Genomic DNA, 23,275 nt, shown 5'->3' with positions numbered 1-23,275 from the left:
TAAGTGGCCACCCTACAGCACAGGATCTGTCCCATGGGTCTTTTCCTATAAAAAGTATGAAAATTAATAATGCTAAGTAACTATAAACTGAATATTTGTAAATATGAAATGACTATTGGCATATACGTATGACCTAAATGAAGCTAATTTGTTAAATTTAAACATAAGCTTTCATCTTTTCCAAGTTCACATGGCCTGTAACTGATACAAATTTGCAGAAAAATGCAAATTAAAAACAGTTTATTTTGAAAATTAAGTAGGGCATTTATAAACACATCTTCGTTTCACATTTCATTTTTTAGGAAATAAATGATGCTGTTATCCTGATACATTTAGCAGTGTGAGGCTGGGACAGTTATCCATATACATATAAAGAAAACTAGTTACACCTGGGACTTTGGATAGATCAGGAAAATTGGAAGTGGTGCATTAGACAGTCTAATGACTTCCATATAAATATTAGTCAGCTAACTTGAGAAGATGTGTGACTAAAACTGATTACTAGAAATCTTTGAATATTACCAAATAAAATAATAATGCAGGATAAGTCTGGTAGTAAACATAATTGTGTACACAGTTTGCACACCTAGTTTTTTTAACCCAGTATCATATCTGTCAGATCATTAGTAAACAATGCATACAGCATATTTAGAGTAGGTTCTCTGAGCAGACTGAGGTAGGGATAGTAAATTACTATGTTTGTACAGCACTGAGCACAATGGGGCCCTAGACTCAGTGGCGGCTACAGGCACCAGTGCTCCAAGAGTGTGCCTGGGGTGGCAAGCCGCGGGGGGGGGGGGGGGGGCAACAGTCAGGTCACAGTGAGGGCAGCAGTCAGGCTGCCTTCGGCGGCTTGCCTGCGGGAGGTCTGCTGGTCCCGCGGATTCAGCGGCAATTCAGTGGTGGGTACACCGAAGCCACGGGACTGGCGGACCTCCCGCAGGCACGATGCTGAATCCGCGGGACTGGGGACCTCCCGCAGGCGCACCTTGCCTGCTGTGCTTGGGGTGGCAAAAAAGCTAGAGCCGCCCCTGCCTAGACTGGTTACCCTATAGGTGTTACTGCAATAAAAATGTTAAATTCACCCACTGCATTAAATGTGGTAAAACATCTTGCCTTTGAATTATATAGTAGAGATGAATAGGAGGTTCCCTCAAGGCTCAATATGCTAGGTTGATTGATTTGCTGGATGACCCTGATAAAGCCCCAAAAGAAAAAAAAAGTTATTTACCCGCTCTGTAATTGTTCTTCCAGATGCGGGTGCAGACGTGCATTTCACTCAGGTGTCTTTGCTCCAAGTACACTGGAGTCAGAGACTTCTTTTCCTTAGCAGTACCCGTTGCGGGCCATGCACGTGCGCGCCCTACTCCTTCTCTTGGACCCTCCAGAGGCAATATAAGGGTGGCACCACTTTGACCATCCCCCCCCCCCTCAGTTCTTATGCACCAGAGCAGATGGATTGAGTCTCTGACCCAGAGGAGATTGAGGGTAGGGTCATGGAACACATGTCTGCACCCACATCTCAAAGAACACCAATTACAGAACAGATAAGTAATTGTTTTTTTTCGAGTGGTTGTGGACGTGTATTCTGTTCAGGTAACTCTCAAGTAATACTGTGTAGCCAAGAATTGAAGATAAAGTACAGTTAGGATATAGAGGTGAAATATAAGTATTAATTAATATTGTAACACAGGGCCAACAGGCCTCAGGCCTGTAAGATATTCAGCAAGTTGCTGAGCAATGACCTGGATCTGTAAATTGCAAGATTACAATAAAAGATGTGTTAATTGCTGATGTTTTGACATTGCAATGTATCAGTTCATATTGCAAGATGACCAGCAGAAACGTCTTAGGGAATTTTAGCTTGACCACAAGTTACTATGATAACTATTTGACATAAATGTTAATGAATAAAAAAGGAATTAATGAAGTAACCTATGAAAATGGGGCATCCTTACATTAGTGGGGTACTGAAGTATAAATAAGCAAAAAGGAGCTGGAATCCTTATGCATATGTATGAGCCTTAATAGGCATAAGCATAACTCATGACAAAAGGTATTGCCCAGTCTGTGTGCTGGGGGAAATGCCCGGAAAGCGCTAGGAGGACAACCCTGGTGATGATGGTGATGAAGATGATGAAGAGGTAGAAAATAAGTAACACTCCAGGGTCCCCCAGCAGGAGATGATAGATGTGAGTGATGTTAGACCTACAGCTAACCACTTTGTATTTTCCTTCTATGTTTCAGTGTTTGTGAGATTGTTTATCTGCTTAGTGGAGTTGTTAATAAAGGGACTTTTGATAAATAGCTATTGTGCCTTATGTGCTTCTAAGAGCTCTCATTCTAATGATACTGATAATTATATTCCTTATCAGCATCGGGCTGTAGTATGCAAAGTCATGGAAAAAATTATAAAGGAAAGAGTGGTTACGGACCTTGAGGCCAATGGCAACTGGGACAAATTACAGCATGGTTTTACGAAAGGTAGATCGTGTCAAACCAACCTGATCTCCTTCTTTGAGAAAGTAACAGATTTTTTAGACAAGGGAAATGCGGTGGACCTAATATATCTTGATTTCAGTAAGGCGTTTGATACGGTACCGCATGAGGAATTACTGGTTAAATTGGAAAAGATGGGGATCGAAATGAAAATCCAGAGGTGGATAAGGATCTGGTTAAAGGGGAGACTGCAGAGGGTCGTATTAAAGGGTGATCTGTCGGGTTGGAGGGGGGTTACCAGTGGAGTTCCTCAAGGTTCGGTTTTGGGTCCGATTTTATTTAATCTATTTATCGCTGACCTCGGAACCAAAAGTAGGAGTGGGCTGATAAAGTTTGCGGATGACACCAAGTTGGGAGGTATTGCCGATTCGGAAAAGGATCGGGATATCCTCCAGGGAGATTTGGATGACCTTGTAAACTGGAGTATTAGTAACAAAATGAAATTCAATAATGAGAAGTGTAAGGTTATGCATTTAGGGATGACTAACAAGAATTTTAGTTATAAGCTGGGGAAGCACCAGTTGGAAGTAACGGAGGAGGAGAAGGACCTAGGAGTCCTGGTTGATCGTAGGATGACTATGAGTAAGCAATGTGATGTGGCCGTTAAAAAAGCTAATGCGGTCTTGGGATGCATTAGGCGAGGTATTTCTAGTAGACATAAGGAGGTGCTAGTCCCATTATATAAGGCGTTGGTAAGACCTCATTTGGAGTATTGTATGCAGTTTTGGTCTCCCATGTTTAAGAAGGATGAATTCAAACCGGAACGAGTACAAAGAAGGGCCACTAGAATGATCCGAGGAATGGAAGGCCTGTCGTATGAAAGGAGATTTGAGGAGCTCGGTTTGTTTTCCTTAACCAAAAGAAGAAGAGGAGATATGATTGCACTCTTTAAATATATCAGAGGGATAAATACCAGGGAAGGAGAGGAATTATTTCAGCTCAGTGCTAATGTAAACACGAGGACAAACGGATATAAATTGTCAGTTAGGAAATTTAGGCTTGAAATTAGACGAAGGTTTCTAACCATCAGAGGAGTGCAATTCTGGAACAGCCTACCGAGGGAAATAGTGGGGGCAAAGGACCTCCATGACTTTAAGATTAAGCTGGATAAGTTTATGGAGGGGATGGTACGATAGGATAACAGGTTTAGTCAATAGGTCAATAACGTGCCACTGGTAATTAGTACAAAGGGTGAATGTTGGGATATTGTTAGCCCTTTCCAGAGGGTCTGGCTGGAGAGTCCTGCCCGCATGCTCGGGGTTCAGCTGATCACCATATTTGGGGTCAGGAAGGAATTTTCCTCCAGGGTAGATTGGCAGTGGCCCTGGAGGTTTTTCGCCTTCCTCCGAAGCATGGGGCAGGGGTCGCTTGCTGGTGGATTATCTGCTACTTGAAGTCTCTAAATCACGATTTGGAGCATTCAACAGCAGAGTCAAGGGAGAGAATTAGTTCAGGAGTGGGTGGATCGGCTTATGTGGCCTGCATCTTGCAGGAGGTCAGACTAGATGATCATAATGGTCCCTTCTGATCTTGAATTCTATGATTCTATGATCCACACCATCTGAGTATTGCGTGAATCTCAAAACAGTGAGTGATCTTACAGAGTACATTACACTGTACTTAGGCACAAAGCTTTTGTCTTAAATGTTTGTACCCTTACACTACCACTGGTGCAACTTCACCAGCAGGATCAATGATGAGAGTGCTAGAATAGACAGAGAACTAGCCCTTTTTACCACCATGTTGTGCAATGGTGAAATAATTTAAGAAAAGTCTAGGGTAGATGAAGATATAGTGGTCCATCATATATGAAGTGGGAAATGCAGACTGACGTTAGTTCCTTTTAGCAGTTTATATAAAATATTTAATGATGCTTTACTTATTTTGCATTTTTATTAACAACTTCATATAAATAAAATATCTCACTGAACTCTGTCAGTACAAGAGTATAATTTTCATAAAAATGTAATATATCATTGGATCCAATGTAAAGAGTGACCCAAAGTTAACTCGCTAGCAACAGAAGTTATACTATGTTCAACTTCTCCCATACACACTTTCTTTTAATCCTGTCTTCTGTGATCGTCATTCAAGGTATAATTCTCATATTAAATACTAATAGTAATTGATCTAAATATGACTTAGTAGCCAACGAGTGGCAATACTGTGCAATTAGGCACATATCTGGGTATTTTGTGGGAGGCAATCATCCATTTATTTCCTCTTTGAAGGGTTGTGTGTGTTTTGTCCTACATCACTTCATAGTCATGTATTTATTTCAAAACTAACAGAATATTACCAGAAACTCATTACTGCTGAGTCTTTCCAAAAGGAATTATGCTATACTGCACTGTAAGACAGGAATATTTTGAAAGCAATAAATATCACAAATCTATTCAAATATACATAGATAAAAAAATTGCTAGAGGTTCCTGTGCTAATTCAAAATGCATGTTCCACCTGAATTTCAAAGAAGATTATGAAAAGAAAAGAAATATCTTTTTCAAATTTGGTACTGGATATTAGAATTAAACATCAACTATAAAATTGAATCTCGACATAGTATTTCAAATTCAAAACATATATTCAGAATATTTCAATTATATATACACAAATATTTGGGATAGGAATCAATATTCAAATTCATTTATTCAGCATATAATTAAAATGCTAATTAGGAGTAACAGTGGACAGAACATATATTCTATGTACAAACATTCGATATTAAAAATATTGCCATATTCGCTCTATGTTATGGACTGGCAAAATAAGACATTTCTCATACATATATGGATTATCTGGGTTTTAAAAAATTCCGTAAAACAAATACTTTTTCCAGTGTACTCTGTGCCATACTATGGTTATTGCTTTCCTGAACTGTAAACTACAGGGGCTTGATTCTGATCACATATTTATTAGTTCTGCACTGGAGTCATTCTTTTGGAGTAACATCAGATTTACTGCAGTTTAAAGGGGAGCGGAATTTGAGCCCATGTGAACACAGTTCTTAGGTATGGATTGGACTGGATTTCTCCCGCATTCTCATCCCATTCTTTATTTTAAAATGTTGCCTTATTACTTTCAGAGCAGTTTCTCTCTTTCTCCACCAATTGATCACTAGTGCAGTATGCACCTGTTGAATTTTTGCTCATTGGACAGCTGCAGTTGGGAGCAGGGTGAGTGTGTAACAACACAAACCCTTAGTAGGGTAGCTGGTAAATTTTGGTTGGTTTTTTTTTCCAACATAGCCAGATACATAGCTGGATTCAATCAAATAGTTTTGGCTAGCTGCAAAATCCCTTCCAATAGAGTGATCTTAGAATTAGAAGGAGCTCCTAGGATATCAAAGTTGGGATAAGAGGTCTGTTCTATATGGACTGATGGTATATTCAGTGTGGAAGCCATTCTAGAGACCAGTTCATGGAACTATATGGCATCTTTGGATAGTGAAGATGCTGCAGTGATTTCGATTCCCCAGTGATGTAGATAGATCTGAGGCCACCAGATCTGAGGAACTGGCTTTCCCCTGAGGTCTCTGAGGCGATGACTCCCTGTATAAATGCATACATTTAGCCTCCATATAATATCTAGGAGGTGGCCAGTAGGACCATCCAGCCCAAGGAGAAAACTGTCATTCTCACTCACAATCAGAATCAGGTTCTCTGTTATTGAATTATGCCAATAAGAAGGAATTGATAGCATGGCATTTGTCAGGGGAATGGAAGCAAGGTGAAAAGGTAACCTCCTTGTCCATATCTGATTCAACACTGGATTGTGGATCTGAATTCAGAGCCAAGCCATTTGGATGCAGTGAAACTAGAGGTCTGGGGAATCTTAAAATTGAAAAGGGGGAAGGGAACTTCTGCTGTAAGCCTGTCGGAGTTTTGGAAGGAGGAAGGTGTTGAGGTAGCCTCTGAGACTTTATCCACTCAGTTTCCAAGAACTCAGCTCAACTGCAAACTCATCACTGAGATTTTTTTTTATTGGCATACAATCAAACATTTGAGTTGATTGGGCTCAAGCGGAGTGGGCACCGGGCATACCCCACATCCAAAGTTACACAGTGAATTCTTCCTTCATATACATTTACACATTGCACTGCATTTGCTATACATTGTATTTACATGTTTGAGGATTAGCTTCGTCACTTTGTAGGAACCAATCCCTATATAGCATGCTCTATCCATGATTTACTCTTCACCTCATCTTATGTTCCAGGCTTATTTTATCCACTGTTATCTTGTCCATTGTAAATGGCTCCCTGGGTGTTTACCCTTATCTTAGCTAGTACAGACAGCCTGCTGATCTATTTACCTCCCTACTCTTGTCCCCCAAGAAAGGAGGCCTCACCCCATGTCCAATTACTCATGTCAAGCCAGGTCCACAGAAAGGACTGATCTGGCAAAAACCTGAACATGTTCCATAACCTTTTGTCTTTTCACCAAAGGCAAAGTAGGAGCGGGTTTCTGTAGATTGTCTTTTATCCCCTTGATGACTTCCTTCAGGAGGTCTAGTAACATGAGTATCTTTTGCATCTAAAGCAATTTGCAGATCTAGATGGTGTACCTGGGCTACAACCATTAACCTCAGCACCAGCAGATGCTTGGCACTAGAACTGGTTTTCAGAATTGTAATGCTGGTTACAATACAGATATGACCTGCCTTATAGGATTTAACATGAGCTCCCAATTTAGGCTTCAATTTAGGATCTGAGGAGAATATTGAAACAGTCTCTGAGGACTCCAAAAAGGACTCCAGATGGTGCTAAACACTAAGAGGGGCCACATTATGCTTCACCCCAGAACTGGGAGAATCAGATCTGAATGGTACTGATGGTTTTACCCTTTTTCCCAGATCAGAAGATAGCACCTTTAGCAGAACTTTCACCTTTTGCATCTTAGTTCTTTAGGGAACTGAGGCCAACGCAGGCCTATCTTTACTCTTGGAAATTAATTGGCCAGCAGTGGAGAGTTTGGCTGCTAGGGCCTCCTACAGCAGAAGGGCTCGGACACTCCTTGCTCACTGGGAAGGGCAGTGTCTTTCTCCTAAGTTTGCTAGACATCTTGCATGGGTATTGGAAACAAGACAGTTTGACATCTCTTAAATACTGCCCGCTTTCTCTTAGGATCTGCACAGGATCTGTGAGACCACACTAGAGGGCAGAACCTACAGGCACCTCAGTAAATAAAATTTACTACTTTGAATAAAATAAAGGATTAAACTCACTAAGAACAAGTACAACTAGCTAATGGCATTGTTGATTGAAGACGTGGACGTTCCAGGATATCTGCAACCACAGGTGGAAGAAAATGAGGCATCTAGAGGGCCCATACGCCCTTTTACAGCCTCTCTCCTGAGTGTTCAGGAACAGCAAGCGGGGGGGGGGGCAGGAAGGAGTAGAAGAGTGCTCTCAAGTGGTACAGATCTGGGGTATTGCACTGTCACAGCTGCATCGCCGGCTCAGCCCCAGAGTGGGAACGTGTTGTGGCTAACCAATAGACACTGCAACACTTCATCTTAGAGCCTTAGGCATTTAAGAAGGAACAGGAGTGGTGGCGGGTCCGCACCTCCCCATATGCCCTTATACTGAAGCATGAGGGTGTCTAGGGCACAGACCTGCGGATAGTGCTGATGAAAAATCTTTGATTCAGAATGCACAGGTGTGCACACATCCTGATGTGGAGCACCCACAGGGACACTACTCGAATAAAAAGTATTTTTCTTTAATATTCCATGTATGCTCCAATGCAACCCACATTCTTGAGTCCTTATTCAGCCCCACCAAATACACAATTCCCACTTATGCCAGGGCACGTGCTCTCTCCCCTCCCACCTCCATATATATACAGTCCTTGCAATTGATATGCCTAATATTCTTTAATGCTTCTTTTAGTAATTTAAATTGCCCATACAGATATAAATAAAAAATGGAATTTTTTTATTAAAAATCATATTTTTATCTATCAGACTTAAATTTAAATTAAATACAGGTGTATTTTTTTAAATAAATCCATTTAAAATTAATTTTGAAAGTGATACACTATGTTAAGGCCTAAACATAATATATTAAAATCATTTAAATTAAATTAAAAAAATATTAAGCCACACACATTTGCTGCTAAGTTTTAAAGAAACTTAAACCATTGAACTGAAGAAAGTCACTGACTAAGCACCTGAAATCAGTTTGCGGAAGTGCTAAACCAGCTTGTGGCAGCAGTCACCTCTTCTGCAGGCACGAAGAGAATATTCCCCTTATTTCAGTTTATTCAAATAGTTCAGTTCAATGACCAGTTCATTCAATGTTAAGAAAGCAACTAGGTGTTGAAAAAGCAGGAAAGTTTGTTTTCCAATCTACAAATAAGTGTAAAAGGATGTAATCTATTAGTTCCATAACCTTGAAAAACATGATGACCAGAAACAATCAATTCAATTTACTAACTACAAATACTGCCTTTGTATAATAAATCATTCAGTTTTAAGTGCAAAACATGTTTTCATAAACTTTGTTAAACTTTTACTTATGTATCCATCACTTTTAAGGTAGTTTTATTTAATAAAATAATTAAAATACTGTTTGTGCACTTTTAATTGTACTTGAATTTCCATCCAAATAGAGCTTGACACAAATCACAAATAAAAAACTAATCATCTGAATAAATATAAATTAAGCAATGTAATTTCTTAAATAAAAAGATAAAGTGTCTCCTTGTCATTAGCAAAAAGACACAACACATTTAGGGTAAGGGCTATATTTAATTGCAAACCAATATGTTTCAAAGGTTACCAACTAATGAGAATCAATGTTTTCTTAGGAAAGTAACTGAAAAATACACATGCAAAACATGATTAAGATCAGTGACGTAAATTGCTTTGCTTTGATTTAAATCAATCCACCCTGCAAAATCAGGATTACAAACCCTGAAACAACTAACTTCAATCAAATAACTGAATGCAGGCCTCCCCAGGATCAGAGAGTGGCCCAGAATGTTACCACAAGAAACTCTATATACACTTCATGATAAGTACCAGGTCTACAGGTCTATAAGTACCAGGTCTAGTCAATAGGTCAATAACGTGCGACCACTGGTAATTAGTACCGAGGGTCAATGTTGGGATATTGAAAGTCTTTTTCCTGAATGTCTGGCTGGAGAATCTTGCCTGCATGCTCAGGGTTCAGCTGATTGCCATATTTGGGGTCGGGAAGGAATTTTCCTCCAGGGTAGATTGGCAGTGGCCCTGGAGGTTTTTCGCCTTCCTCCGCAGCATGGGGCAGGGGTCGCTTGCTGGAGGATTATCTGCTACTTGAAGTCTTTAAATCAGGATTTGCGGACTTCAACAGCTGAGTCAAGGGAGAGAATTATTTCAGGAGTGGGTGGGTCAGCTTGTGTGGCCTGCATCTTGCGGGAGGTCAGACTAGATGATCATAATAGTCCCTTCTGATCTTAAGTTCTATGATTCTATGATTCTATGATACACTGGAGTGCTTTGCTGATATATACTTACCGATATACATATAGTCATACTGCTCCTAGTGTGGAAGCAGCTTATCCTGGCAAAACTGAACTTTTATTCCTGCCCTGTCAAATGAAATAAGATGTTCCAAAAGAAGTGCAGTTTTGCTAGTATAGCTGTGTCAGGCACAAATCACACACCTGATCAATATAGTTATGTCGGCGAAAGTTTTTAGCATAGATCTGACAAGTCGCAAGACTATCTCTCGGAATTCAAATCCATTCAGTGTTTCATAGCCCTAATCCTGGAATTATGTACTACTAGACTGTATTTTTTTTTAACCGAAACAGATACAGATAATATGAACTATGCAAAATTACAGTATTTACATAAAGTCATTTTAAACCCATGAAAGACTTTTTATTAGAATAAGATGGTCCAAAACAACCCCACTGGCATGGAAAACCACATGCAAACCACTCTTCACAATAAAAAGAATGTATACATAAGAAAACACATTATCGCACTAAACCAGTCTCCAAGGCCATATCAATAACCATTCTCCAATGAGGGCAGTTGAGGAGCAGAGCTGTACTCTTTCCAGTCAGATATCAGTTCTCCCTTTTGGATTCTAAACTATTTTCACTTGCTGGTCATTTTCCAAAGCTTGACTCTCACACCTGAGGTTGAAATCCCAAGAATGTGGATATGTTGTAACTCATGTACACTTCAAGATTTTAATGGTCCTATTAGACATCAGAACAACAAACATGCTATTTATTCTTGGTTGAAATATATTCATGTCTTTAAAGCAGCCTGAAGGTGCAAAGCCAATGCAAACTTAGCATCAGCCCCTACTCCAGCAGAAAGAGAGGTGTACACATTCCTTTATGTACTAAAAGCAACTGGTATTTAGGTCCATCACAATCATTTTATAGATACATGTTGCACACAGTCAGTGTCCAGATTTTTCTTTTTTAATCAAGATCAGCTTCAAGTTGGGCCATGCAAAACAAAGAATAGTTTGGTGCTACATAACAGCGAGGGGAGTAATAACATGGACCTAATTATCTTAACAAGATCACTACGCTGTGGCTAAATTATATATTTGTAAAACCATTCTATAAATCCTATATGTGGTGGTGGAATCCATGTGATAAACTGGAAAGGCAAATGACAAATTTATAACATGCTTTTGCAATTTGCCAAATGCCTATGAGCGCATTAATTTATCTTTAACTCATCTCCCTCCAGATCTCCAGGCCCTTGAGGAAGCGACTGACTGGTGGGTTCACGAAGAGCAAGAAACCATCAGTCCCTGGGTGAAACGCGGAGATGGTAGCAAGATGGACCCAAACCGAGGAGAGTGAAAGTCCCTGCTGTTTCGGGTGACATAAGTAATCTAGTATGAGCAGGAGCGAGCAACGGAGCCTGTCCCTGCTGCCCTGCCCAGATGGAAAACCGTTTCCACTTGGCCATGTATGTGACCCTGTTAGAGGGTTTCCTACTACCAAGGAGGACTTGCCTAACTTGATGGGAGCATCCCATTTCTACAGGGTTCAGCCATGGAGCATCCAGGCTGTGAGGTGGAGCGACTCTAGGTTCGGGTGCTGGAGATGGCCTCGATCCTGTGTGATCAGGTCTGGGAGCAAGGGTAGCACGATAGGCACCTGCACCACAGACATCTGCAGCAGCGACATGAACCGACGCTATCAGTATGACTTGAGTGCGATCCCTGCAAATCTTGAGGAGTACCCAGTGGACTATTGGGATTGGTGGGAAAGCGTAAAGCAGGCCACCCTCCCATGAGAGGACGACTATCGGGATTGGTGGGAAAGCGTAAAGCAGGCCACCCTCCCGGGCTGCTCCCCATGAGGGAGCAGAACCATTGATACTTCCTGTTGTCCCGTATGGCGAACAGGTCTATCTGGGGAGAGCCCCAGAGACAGAAGATTGAATGTACGACATCCTGGCAGAGAGACCACTCGTGACCATGAAACGATTGACTGAGGGCGTCTGCTAGGCTGTTCTGCACCCCCGGAAGGTAAGATGCAATCAGATGAATTGCATCTTCTATGCAAAATTGCCATAGCGCGAGGGCTTCCCGGCACAAGGGAGAGGAGCATGCACCACCCTGTTTGTTGATATAGAACATCGCTGAGGTATTGTCCATGAGAACTGCGACACACCTGCCTGCCAAGCGGGACTTGAAAGTCTGGCAGGTGACACGCACCGCCAGCAGCTCCCTGATGTTAATGTGCAAGGTGAGGTCCTCCAAGGACCAAAGACCCTGAGACCACCAGGTGCGCCTCCCACCCCAGGTCTGAAGCGTCGGTTACTAAGGATAGGGAGGGCTGAGGGCTGGCGAAGGGCACTCCCACACAAACCTCCCATGGGTCAAGCCACCACCAGAGGGAGTCTAACACCACCCAAGGCAGCATCACCACAGAGTCCAGCGCATCCCTGGTTGGTCTGTACACAGTCACGAACCAGGACTGAAGCGGACGCAATCTGAGCCTGGCATGACTCACCACATAGGTACTCGCAGCCATGTGCCTCAGCAACTTCAGGCAGTTCCTTGCTGTAGTGGTCGGAAAATGCCTGAGACAAAGAATGATGTCGGACATGGACCGGAACCTGGACTCTGGGAGGTACGCTCTGGCTTGAGTCGAGTCCAGGACTGCCCCTATGAACTCTATCGACTGGACAGGGCACAGGGTAGACTTGGCCTCGTTTAGCAGGAGGCCGAGCTCGAGGAAGATCTGTCTGATAAAAACCACCTGAGCCTCCACCTGTATCTTGGAGCGGCCCTTGATGAGACAGTCATCGAGGTAGGGAAACACCTAAATTTGGTGTTTGCGCAGGAAAGCTGTGACAATTGCCATGCACTTTGTGAAGACCCTCGGGGCCATCAACAGACTGAACGGCAGGACTGCAAACTGAAGATGGGTGTTGCCCACCACAAATCTGAGGTAATGTCTGTGTTGAGGTATTATTGCGATATGGAAGTACGCATCCTTTAAGTTAAGGGCGGCATACCAGTCTCCTTGATCCATGGAGGGAATGCTGGAGGACAGAGACACTATACGGAACTTGAGTTTCTTCACAAACTTGTTCAGACGCCGCAAGTCCAGAATGGGTCTGAGGCCCCCTTGTACCTTTGGTATTAGGAAATACCAGGAGTAGAACCCTCTTCCCCGAGTACCTAAGGAACTTCCTCCACTGCCCCTACAGTGAGGAGGGACTGCACTTCCTGAATGAGAAGTTGCTCGTGAGAGGGGTGCCTGAAGAGGGGCGGGGGCTGATGGGGCGGCAGGGAGGCGAATTGGATGGAATATCCCCTCTCTACCGTACGGAGCACCCATTGGTCCGATGTGATTCGGGACCAAGCACGGTAGAAGGAGGATAGACGGGATGAGAAGGAAGGGGTTGGTAGGATCCAAGGTCCTGACTGGTAGGTCGTCCTCAACTGCACCATCAAATTTGGTGGCCTTGGTTGGCCCGAGGACTCTCCAGCAGACGGATACTGCCTCCTCCTGCCACTCCAGTTCCTTCTGCATGGGGCCCCTGGGTGGTTCTGTGGCTGATACAGCTGTGGGGCTGGCTGCGGCCTAAATTGTCTACCCTGAGTGGCCGGAGTGTGCAGGCCGAGCAAGCGTAAAGTAGCCCTTGAGTCCTTTAGGATGGAGCCACTTGTCCGTTTTCTCAGAAAGCAACATGGGCACCTCAAAGGGAAGGTCCTGGATCGTCTGCTGGACCTCATGGGGAAGGCCGGAAACCTGAAGCCAGGACCCTCGCCGCATCAGTGTGCGGGAGGCTGCGTCCACCGCGTCCAGGGCCGCTGGGAGGGATGCTCGTGAGATCAGCTTCCCCTCCTCCACCAGAGCAGAGAATTCTTTTCACGAATCCTGGGGAAGGAGTTCTGCGAACTTGGACAGGGCCGAGCATGTATTGTGTCCATATCGGCTTACTATAGCCTGTTGGTTGGCTATACGCAGTTGCAGACCCCCTGCTGAGTAGATCTTTCTACCAAAGAGGTCTAGTTTCTTGGCCTCTCGGTTCTTTGGGGTAGACCCCTGGAACCCCTGATTCTCCCTTTGGTTAGCCGCATCAACTACCAGAGAGTCTGGGAGAGGGTGGGCATACAGGTGCTCATGCCCTTTGAAGGGTACACAGTAACGTCTCTCCGTCCTTTTGGCCGTAGGGGCTAGAGAGTCTGGGGTCTGCCATAGGGTGCAGGAATTGTCTATTACCGTCTTAACGGTAGAGCGACCCTAGATGGCCCCGAGGGAGCTAAGATGTCCACTACTGGGTCCACATCCACCTCGACCTCCTCAGCCTGAATAGCCAGGCTCTGGACAGCTCGTCTGAGCAGTTCCCGAAGCACCCGGTTGTCTTCCAGAGCTGGTGCCGAAGTTCCCGCCACCACTTCATACAGCAAGGAAGGGGAGGAAGTTGCAGGAAGGTGACCTTCCTCGCTACCCTCAGCTCCTGTAGGGTCCTTCAGCACATGGTACTCGCGTTGCGTGGACGGTGCACATGGAGGGGGTGGCACCGTGATCGGTACCACGGTCGACACCGAACGACGAGGCATGCTGGGCTGTGCCTGTGGTGGTGAAGACATAGCCCCCTCCGGTGCCAATGTTTGACGAGGCGGTGCCGGATCCTGTTGAATAGGTGGCACCCACCTCTTGGACAGCAGTGCCACTGGTAGTAGCAATTGCGCCAGAGCTACTGACGTCGCAGAGACCGACGCGGACCTGAAGCGTGGACCGTGCACCTGCCCCGGGACTGATGATAAACCCAGGGAGTCCAGAACGGCCACTGGGAAAGTGGCTGCCAATGCTGCTGCCACGGCGCCGGGTAAGGTTGCTGACTTCTCTGTGAAGCTGACCTCCGGCTCCTTGATCTACTGGAGCGATAGGATTCCCCTTCCGACTCCAAGGTCTCTGCGTATGAAGATGGAGGGGCAGTACGGTGCCACAAGAGGGAGCGGGGAGGCACTTCCCTCTGCGCCAGCAGAGCCAAAATGGTGTGAGGTGGGGACTGTGGTGCCATCATGGCCAGCTTGCCCCTTGATTGGACCAGGGGTCGGGCAGTTACTGGCGGCTCTTCCCTCCTGCGCGGGGAGGCCGGCATCGGCAGGCTCATCAAGTCCAAAGCCAACTCAAACACCTCCGGCATCAATGGGAGGCGCACTTCCTCGCAATGGTCCAGGGACTTGGACTGGTCCGGACTCGACTGAACCCCAACCGGGGCAGGAGTCAGCGCAACCTTGGGAGGAAGTGCCAATGGCATTGGTTGTCCCACCACACTTGTGGATGTCGCCAGCCTTTTAATGTCCTGGTGGGGCAATCGGGCCCTCACCGGCCTCTTCTTTTTCACGAGACTGGGGATGGCAAGTGGTGCCGCATGGAGGCCGGCTTCCTATGCCCCAAGTCTCTCCGGTGCTGGGGCCTGGAGTCCTTAGACTGGGCCTCCTCTCTTGCTAGCGGTGCCGGAGCGCTTCGCACCGAAGACAAGGTGCTAGGCGCCGGGTCTGGATCCGCATGTGGCCACAGAGCCGCCTCCATCGGGAGAACTCTAAGTCTCTGCTCTCTATCTTTGAGAGTCCTGGGACAGAATCTCTTGCAGATACTGCACCGATCTCTCTGGTGGGTCTCTCCAAGGCAGCTCAAGCAGGAAGAGTGTGGGTCTCTCTTTGGCATAAAGTTCCTGCAGACCACACAGAGTTTAAACCCTGGGGACCCAGGCATGCCCCAGGAGAGGGGTTGAGTTGGGAGGGAAGCTCCCCAATGGCTAACTAACTAACTTATAACTAACACTAAGTATGAAACTATGAGAATCAGAACTATATACACGAACTGAGACACTGCTAGGCTTACTGCGAGAGCACAGCAAAGTTCCAGCCAGCTGTCACCGATGGTAAGAAGGAACTGAGGGAGTGGGAGGTTGGCAGGCCCCTATATTGGGCACCATGGAGGCGCCACTCCAGGGGGAGCCCAGGCCGACCCTACGGACGCTGCTAAGGGAAAATCTTCTGACTTGTGTGCACGTGGCGTGCACACACCTGCTTGGAATGGACATGAACAATCACTTGAAGAAGAATGATTGCTACAGTAGTAAGAAAGTAACTGAGGTGACAGAAGAATCCCTTTTACATTTTAATTAACATTCATTTTTAAATTGTTAATTCTCGCCACTTAGCGTGTTCCATGGATAAAGACAGAGATGTTGAAAAATGTGTTTGCTGGTTTTGGTCAACTCTAATCTTCAGATCTTCAGCAGCACATGTGTGTGGTCCAACAATCATCGATTTTTAGATGGTTCCTGGGCCTGTGGTTCACTTTAATTGATTTTCATACACATGAAAAATGCCAGATAGACAGCCTTGGAGATTTATATTTACCCACAAATTAAATATTGCAAGTGCAAGCAAACTGTAAACTTTCCCAAAATGTCCTGCTAGTATTCCTAAAACCCTTTTTTCTGGGTACAAAGGTAGATCAATATCCTTCGCACATTCAAACCTTACCTTCTCTACAAAGATGCCTCACAAGCATGCCAAACGTAAGTGTTTATGATAGAGACATCTATCTACCAGGAATTAGCCTGAGACCACCAACTTATTTCATAAGGATGACCAAGCAAAACAGGCAAGAGATAGTCATGGTTGGTCATTTCTGAGTGGGGCTGGCTTTGCATCAGTGACCTAGGAGATAAGCTCCATACCCCATTATTAAACTTGTGGATCTGTAATGTTCCAAGAATGATCTTTCTTTTTTTCTACATTCCTCCACTAAACACATTCAGGCATCCTTGTTTATCAGCAAAATTACTTTTGTATAGCTTAATATGGACAAATAATTGCACAGTATTTTATGTTGATAAAGAACTTAAATTACAATCAAACTTTGCTGAACTTAATTATCTGAAATGCACAGAAACACAACTCTCTGCCCCCATGGATGCATGCAGGACATACACACCTGAAAGTAATAAACATAATACAAAACCATGAAAAATGCTGTGGAAACCTTCTAAAATAGCATGTTTTTATGAGTGAATTAAAAATATGAAGCCTTGACTTGTAACTCACCCAAAGGGGGCAGATGGTACAATAAGTGTCAAAACAAGCAAGTCGCTGCAGCATTCCTCCAGAGATTGATGACATCTAGTCACATGATTTAGCAATCTAGCATAAACAACAGTTGGTAGTATCTGATGAGCTTTCTCACAGGACTCCTGTCCTGGGGCAAGTATGAAGCTCAGTGTTTGCCTCATGGCAAGCAGGTGTTTGAGCAACTTGCTGAGTTTTCCTTCAAGAGCACTCTGTAAAAACAAAAAGGTTAAGGAAAGAAATGGTAAACATTGTGAAATAAAAGGAAGTTAATTATGCTAGGTGAAAGGCCACAAGTCCCTGTGTAAGCACCTGCATGAACAGCCACAAATATGCTGACATTTATAAAACAATCTCCTGGGAATTTATTGGAGATGTCAAACTCTAGGCACTCTGCCTTTTCTTTTTCCCCCCTCCAAACCATCTGTGGATAACATGTGTTGAGGGGATATGATCTGACAAAGCATGAAATACAACAAATTGCCAGACTTTTAGCCTCTTACAACAAATATGAAAACAAAGATCAAAGCTGTCATATAGACTGGGCTGATTGTTTGGTTTTTCTAAAGAACAGGCCCAAAGCTAGTATAAAAAAAAAATTCAAACTTCTAAACAATCAGAGTATCAACAAAGCATAAACAAGAGCATGTTTATCTTATACCTACCACAGAATCTTCTTATGTCCTTTTCCTGTTTAAACCTTTAGCCAGCTGGACACTCAATTTATTGAACAGCATGTTTTCTTTTACTAACAAGAGATTGTTTTAAAGATCGAGAACTTATTCTGAAGGAAACTCCATGAAAGGAACACACACTTAAAAGGATATATACTGAAGTAAATGAGAAAGGAAATATGCAATCATGTAACATCACCACCAGACACACCAAAACAAATATAGCATGCTTCCCAAATTTAAAACAGAAACCATTTCCATTTACAATAACTCACAATACAAACACTCTCTGATTTAAAACTTTATGTATATTTTCATCTTAAAATATGAGCATTTGCTTATAAATTATATTTCATCTTCTTAATAAAATTGTATTCATATCTGTTTTTCTTGATTGTAAATACTCATTTGATGTGTCCCATATAATTCAGTATTTTGATCTACTAAGATATTGCTCTTCCATTTCACTAAGAGACAGACGGCAGTGATCACCCACAGAAAATTAGCTTACTTTTGGATTCTTTCCACAAAGCAAAAAAGCTTGTAAGAGAGAGTTGTGCTACTAGATTCACAATCAAAACAAAGCCATATTGTTCAGATTCCACTTTAACAAAATGCTAGAAAATTTTGCACCAGAGATTGCTTGGCATTTTCCACATGCCTTATGAGGTCAAAACCGCTTGCCATGAACACTAATGGTTAGCGCTGACTGAAAGGAAAGTTACATCAGGCCCAACGGAAGTTAACTACTTTTCTGAAGAAGCTCCACACTTGGATTCTGCCTATTTGCTCAAGTGATTGCTCAGTTCCCAGAGGGGTTAGTGAACTTTTTGATGGTGCTTCATCAGTTAGTCACCTGCCCCAGAGGGAACTCAGGGCTAGTCTACACTTACCTGCCGGGTCGACGCGGTGAGTTCGACTTCTCGGAGTTCGAACTATCGCGTCTAATCTGGACGCGATAGTTTGAACTCCCCGCGCGCTCCGGTCGACTCCGGTACTCTACCACTGCAAACGGCGGTGGCAGAGTCGACCTTGGAGCTGCGGACTTCGATCCCACGGCGTCTGGACGGGTAAGTAGTTCGAACTAGGGTACTTCGAGTTCAGCTACGCTATTCACGTAGCTGAACTTGCATACCCTAGTTCGACCCCCGCCCTTAGTGTAGACCTGCCCTCAGTAACAGCCCAGTGCCTAGTGTAGAAGCAAGGGCCTGTGTAGTCTGTGGCACAGTGAAACTACATTAGGTGTCAAGCCCACCTGTTTTCAGCAGTGCACTAGAGCTACATTGTACAGAAAAATGAAAGATCTGGGGCAGTGTTAACTGATTGAAAAATCATTACCAAACTTATGAATCTAGTGATATAATTCTAAATTTCACCACACATGATAAGGGGCTATATTCAGTGCTGTGGCTGCCTTGCACTCCCCCTTTGGCACAAAGCAGCTCCAAAGCTGGTGTAGCTGATTGTGAGAGTGAGGCTATGTCTATACTACATGCACTACAGCAGCCCAGTTTCCACACTGCAGCTACGCTACTGTAGCGTGGTAGTATAGGCACTTGCTACAGCCATGGAAAGGGGTTTTCCACCACTCCAAGAGGCAGAAGATAGGTCAATGGCAAAACTCTTGTCTTGACCTAGCAGTGCTATACCAGGGCTTAGAGTGGCTTAATTTTTCGCACCCATGAACGATGTAGCTTGGTCAACTTATCTTTCAGGAATAGACCAGGCCTCTAAGGGTATGTCTACATTGCAATTAGACACCCATGGCTGGCCCATGTCAACTGACTCAGGCTAAGGGACTCAGACTCAAATGTCTTCACCTCAATTAAACAGCCCCATAGCCCAAGTCCCATGAACCCAAGTCAGCTGGCACAGGCCAGCCACAGGTTTTTAACTGCAGTGTAGACATACCCTGAGGATACGGTGACCAGATGTCCTGATTTATATGGATAGTCCCAATATTCGGGGGTTTATCTTATAAAGGCACCTATTAGTCCCCCCACCCCCATCCCAATTTTTCTCACTTGCTATCTGGTCACCCTACTTGAGGATCACTCCAGCATAGGGAAATGTTCCAGTGGCATAAAGCCAGCCTAGTGACTGCTGACCAGGGAAAAGGGGGCAAAGGCAGGTCTTCCAATACCCAGCTGAGCCATTGTTGTATATCAGCTCCTTAAGTCTGTTGGCAGCTGTCACTAGTTAGAACTACTTCAGCTTATACTGGAAGTGCATCACCAGTACAGGATCGGGGTGCACAAAAAGTAGCTTACAGCCATCATTTCTTAGCAACAGCAGGGATTCTTTGCCATTCTATTTACACATGTTGGGCTAGATCCTCAACTGGTGTAAATGAGAATTGCTTCATTGCAATTAAAGTTGCAGATTTACACAAGCTGAAGATCTTATTTACTGATGACAAGATTTTAAAATGAGCTTTCTGGGTACTCTTGGGTAGTTTTCTAACTGGTTTAGATTCTCTAGCCCAATGGATTTATTAGACATCTGATTTTAACCCCTTCCTTCCCAACAAGTTTTCAACAGGTTTGCATAGAAATTTTTCCCCCACTCCAGAAGACTCTCCACTCCTATGTACTTTACAGCATAAAATTTCCTTCTTAAAATCATAACAAAATGAAAAAAAATCTCTTCTGAAACACTGGAATAATGAGAATTGGATCTCATGTGTCTTAAGGTAGTTGCTTTATGTCCTTGGGAAAAAGTTATTGAGCTTTACAAATTTGTATGAAACACATGTAACTATTTAACAAATCATCAGTAACACAATAAATCTTAACCAACAATACTCCACTACTTAAAGTTCCACACCAAATAGACCAACTTTGCACTCTTAATTAAAAGCCCACCGGGGCCGGGGGGGTGGAGGTGGGGACAGGGAGGAAGAGGAGAGGAAGGAGTGAGGGAAGCCTATGCTCTACTTCTATATGAGAAGAAACAATGTTTCACAGGAACATAACAATATACTATATCTCCTATCATAAAAATTGAACATCAGAGTTCATGGCCTATTTTCAGCACACATAGACCAGTATAGGTGAAAAATCAAAGCTTCACTGTGTGCAAGTTTGTACTATAGTGTATATTGATGAGTTTACCATCTATACAGTAAATGTAAATTTTGGCACATTGAAAGATAGCCATTACATTCCTAAGGGCTTGTCTATACTGCCCTGCAATTCAGGCTACAGGGATGTGACTAGCTGTGCACACCAAAGTGCTGTGCTCTAACTCCCCTGAGTGGACTCTGCTGGTGCAAACTAGAAGGTTCCCACTTCCTGTTAACACAGTCCTCTTCAAACAGGACTACATTAATCCAAACTAGGAACCTTATCATTTGAGCCCGCAGTGTCCCCATGGGGGAGTTATAGCACAGCACTTTGGTGCACATTCACACACCTCCACCTCACATAGTCTGAACTGCGGCCAACATAGACATAGCCTAAGTCTCATTTGTACCGTGTATTTGACAGTTCTGCCATACAAGTTAACCAATTGTTAGTTTGTTGCAGCATTTGCTGACCATTTTTGTAAACAGTAGGCTTTTTTATTTTAGTTTAAAAAAATTTGTTTTGAAGTCAGTATATTCTGGACAGTTATGAGAAAGTCACATTAAAGGATCTCTTTTTAGCATGGTTCATTTTTGCATTTAATATAATATCAAATTTAATAATTGTTTACTCCTGAGTTACCAGCTCCTTTATACACAAAAGAACATTAGAGACTATAACTCTAACATTTAAAAGACTAAGAACAATGTATGCAATTGTTACCTGGGGGTTTTTTTAACCCAAAGCTTTTGGTAACTTTTACACTGTGTGAGGTGGTGTTAGGAAATAAATCAGGGGAGACACGGCCGTTCGACCGATAGATGGCTGGCACAAACAGGACAACACAAGAGTGCTTTCACTTAAAGCTAAACTTTACTTAATCTCAAGCACTTACACACATCCGCAACAGGTTAGTAAAACACCCCCAACCTTGATGATTACCAAAGCTGAGTGTGACTTTCGAGTGACACAGCGGCAGGCTTCCGGTGGCCAAATCTTCCGTCTGTCGGTGGGGACCACAAGATGTATTCAGAGGGAGAGTCCAAAAAGAGTCCAACTATCTCAAACTCTTCCCCCTTATTTATACATTAGTAATAGAATGGCATGTCCCTTAAAGAAAACTTGGTAAGTAAACAGTTTCAATGGTGAAGCAAGAGGTTCCTTCTGATTATTGTTTAACCAGGTGTGGGTTTTTCCAGAGACCCCAATAGACATTCCTGGGCACATCCTGCTTTCCTAAAATGCATGTATCAGCAACTTTAACACAACTCTTATTAGGAAGGATCAGGGTCAAGCTGCCCTTTCTGTGGCACCCCAAACACCCCTCCCCTCCTGCCTTGGTCAAGCTGAGACTGCTGAATAGGCTGCTTTTAACAATAAGCCATAGTGGTTTCAGGCATTTTACTGGTTTGCCAAAATCTCCCCGTACACAATAAAGAACAACAAAGATTTTATATTGCTACCTAAATGCATCATCCACCCAACACATTCACTTCTGATTATCAAACCAGCAGGAAAAGGTTAGCTAACTCCAACATGCTTTGATTAGTGTCACAGAAGAATTTTCAAGAGGCCTTTGAAGTGACATCTGTCAGTGTTAGTTCAGATACTTGTCTGTCTTTTCTTTAGATGAGGCCATCTACTATAATATGAAACCATCAGAAATGAAAAAGAAAGTGCAAGAAAGTAATGAACCCACCATCTAGCACTACAATCAGAGCCAAGTAGCTCCTACTTTTTAAAGATTTCTTCTTAGACTCGCTGAACCACAAGGGACTCATTTGGTTGTACAGTTGAAGCCCACACTTCAGTGAGATTTTTTTATGTATATTTCACCACATTACTTCAAATGCTGTTAATTGCTCAATGAACACTATTTGCATTTCTGACAAATAAATAATCATTCTGTGCAGTTATTATAAATATATCTTGAACTTAATATGACATTCTCTACTTATCTTTAAACTAAGCACAGAGACTGCTTGGCCTTTTACAATTGAGATGCAAGTGTGTATTTGCATATTAATGATGTTATGCTTAAAGAAAGCATTACTAGCAATCTTTAATAATACACAGAGAAAGATAATTACTATTTACCAACAATGTGCAAGGTGCTTTCAGGCAAGTATGTCCCAAACAGCTTACAATTTAAATAAACAATGTATGCATGAAGCATAGGGATGAACAATAAGATATTATGAGAAACTGTGATCCAACAGTGAGGTTTTGAAAACATCTTATTAATGCCATAACTTTACCTGTATATTTTTGCCTTTAGGGAAGGAGGAAAGAACTTCAGTCATCTAACTGGTTAATACTTCTCTGTGGAGAGGACTAATGATTATAGCATTTTGGAGAAAGAGTTTTCAGGTGGCACTTAATATAAGAGAAAATTGAGGCATAACAATCGGATCCTGGTCCATGACTAGGGCTCCTAGGCACAACATACAGACAGAAAGAAAGAG

At 43.2% G+C, this 23,275-nt stretch overlaps 1 protein-coding gene across 12 annotated transcripts in view; it reads right to left on the bottom strand.

The window, feature by feature from the left end:
- Positions 1-23,275, bottom strand: part of LOC123372784 — a 166,736-nt gene that overhangs the window by 44,334 nt on the left and 99,127 nt on the right. The window contains exon 1 of one of the 12 annotated variants that reach the window (XM_045021250.1): positions 17,051-17,180. The exons of 10 other annotated variants lie outside the window; for them this stretch is intronic. In XM_045021250.1, coding sequence (XP_044877185.1) covers positions 17,051-17,125 — 75 coding nt within the window. In that variant the 5' untranslated portion in view covers positions 17,126-17,180. Of the gene's footprint in view, positions 1-17,050; positions 17,284-23,275 lie in introns of those variants that run through there. One more of the 12 variants, XR_006580447.1, reaches the window with a different exon arrangement.

This window comes from Mauremys mutica, chromosome 6 (genome assembly GCF_020497125.1).
Source record: "Mauremys mutica isolate MM-2020 ecotype Southern chromosome 6, ASM2049712v1, whole genome shotgun sequence".
NCBI lineage: Eukaryota > Metazoa > Chordata > Testudines > Geoemydidae > Mauremys > Mauremys mutica.
Note: the sequence above shows the minus strand (reverse complement) of the source record. Positions and strands in the feature narration are given on the sequence as shown.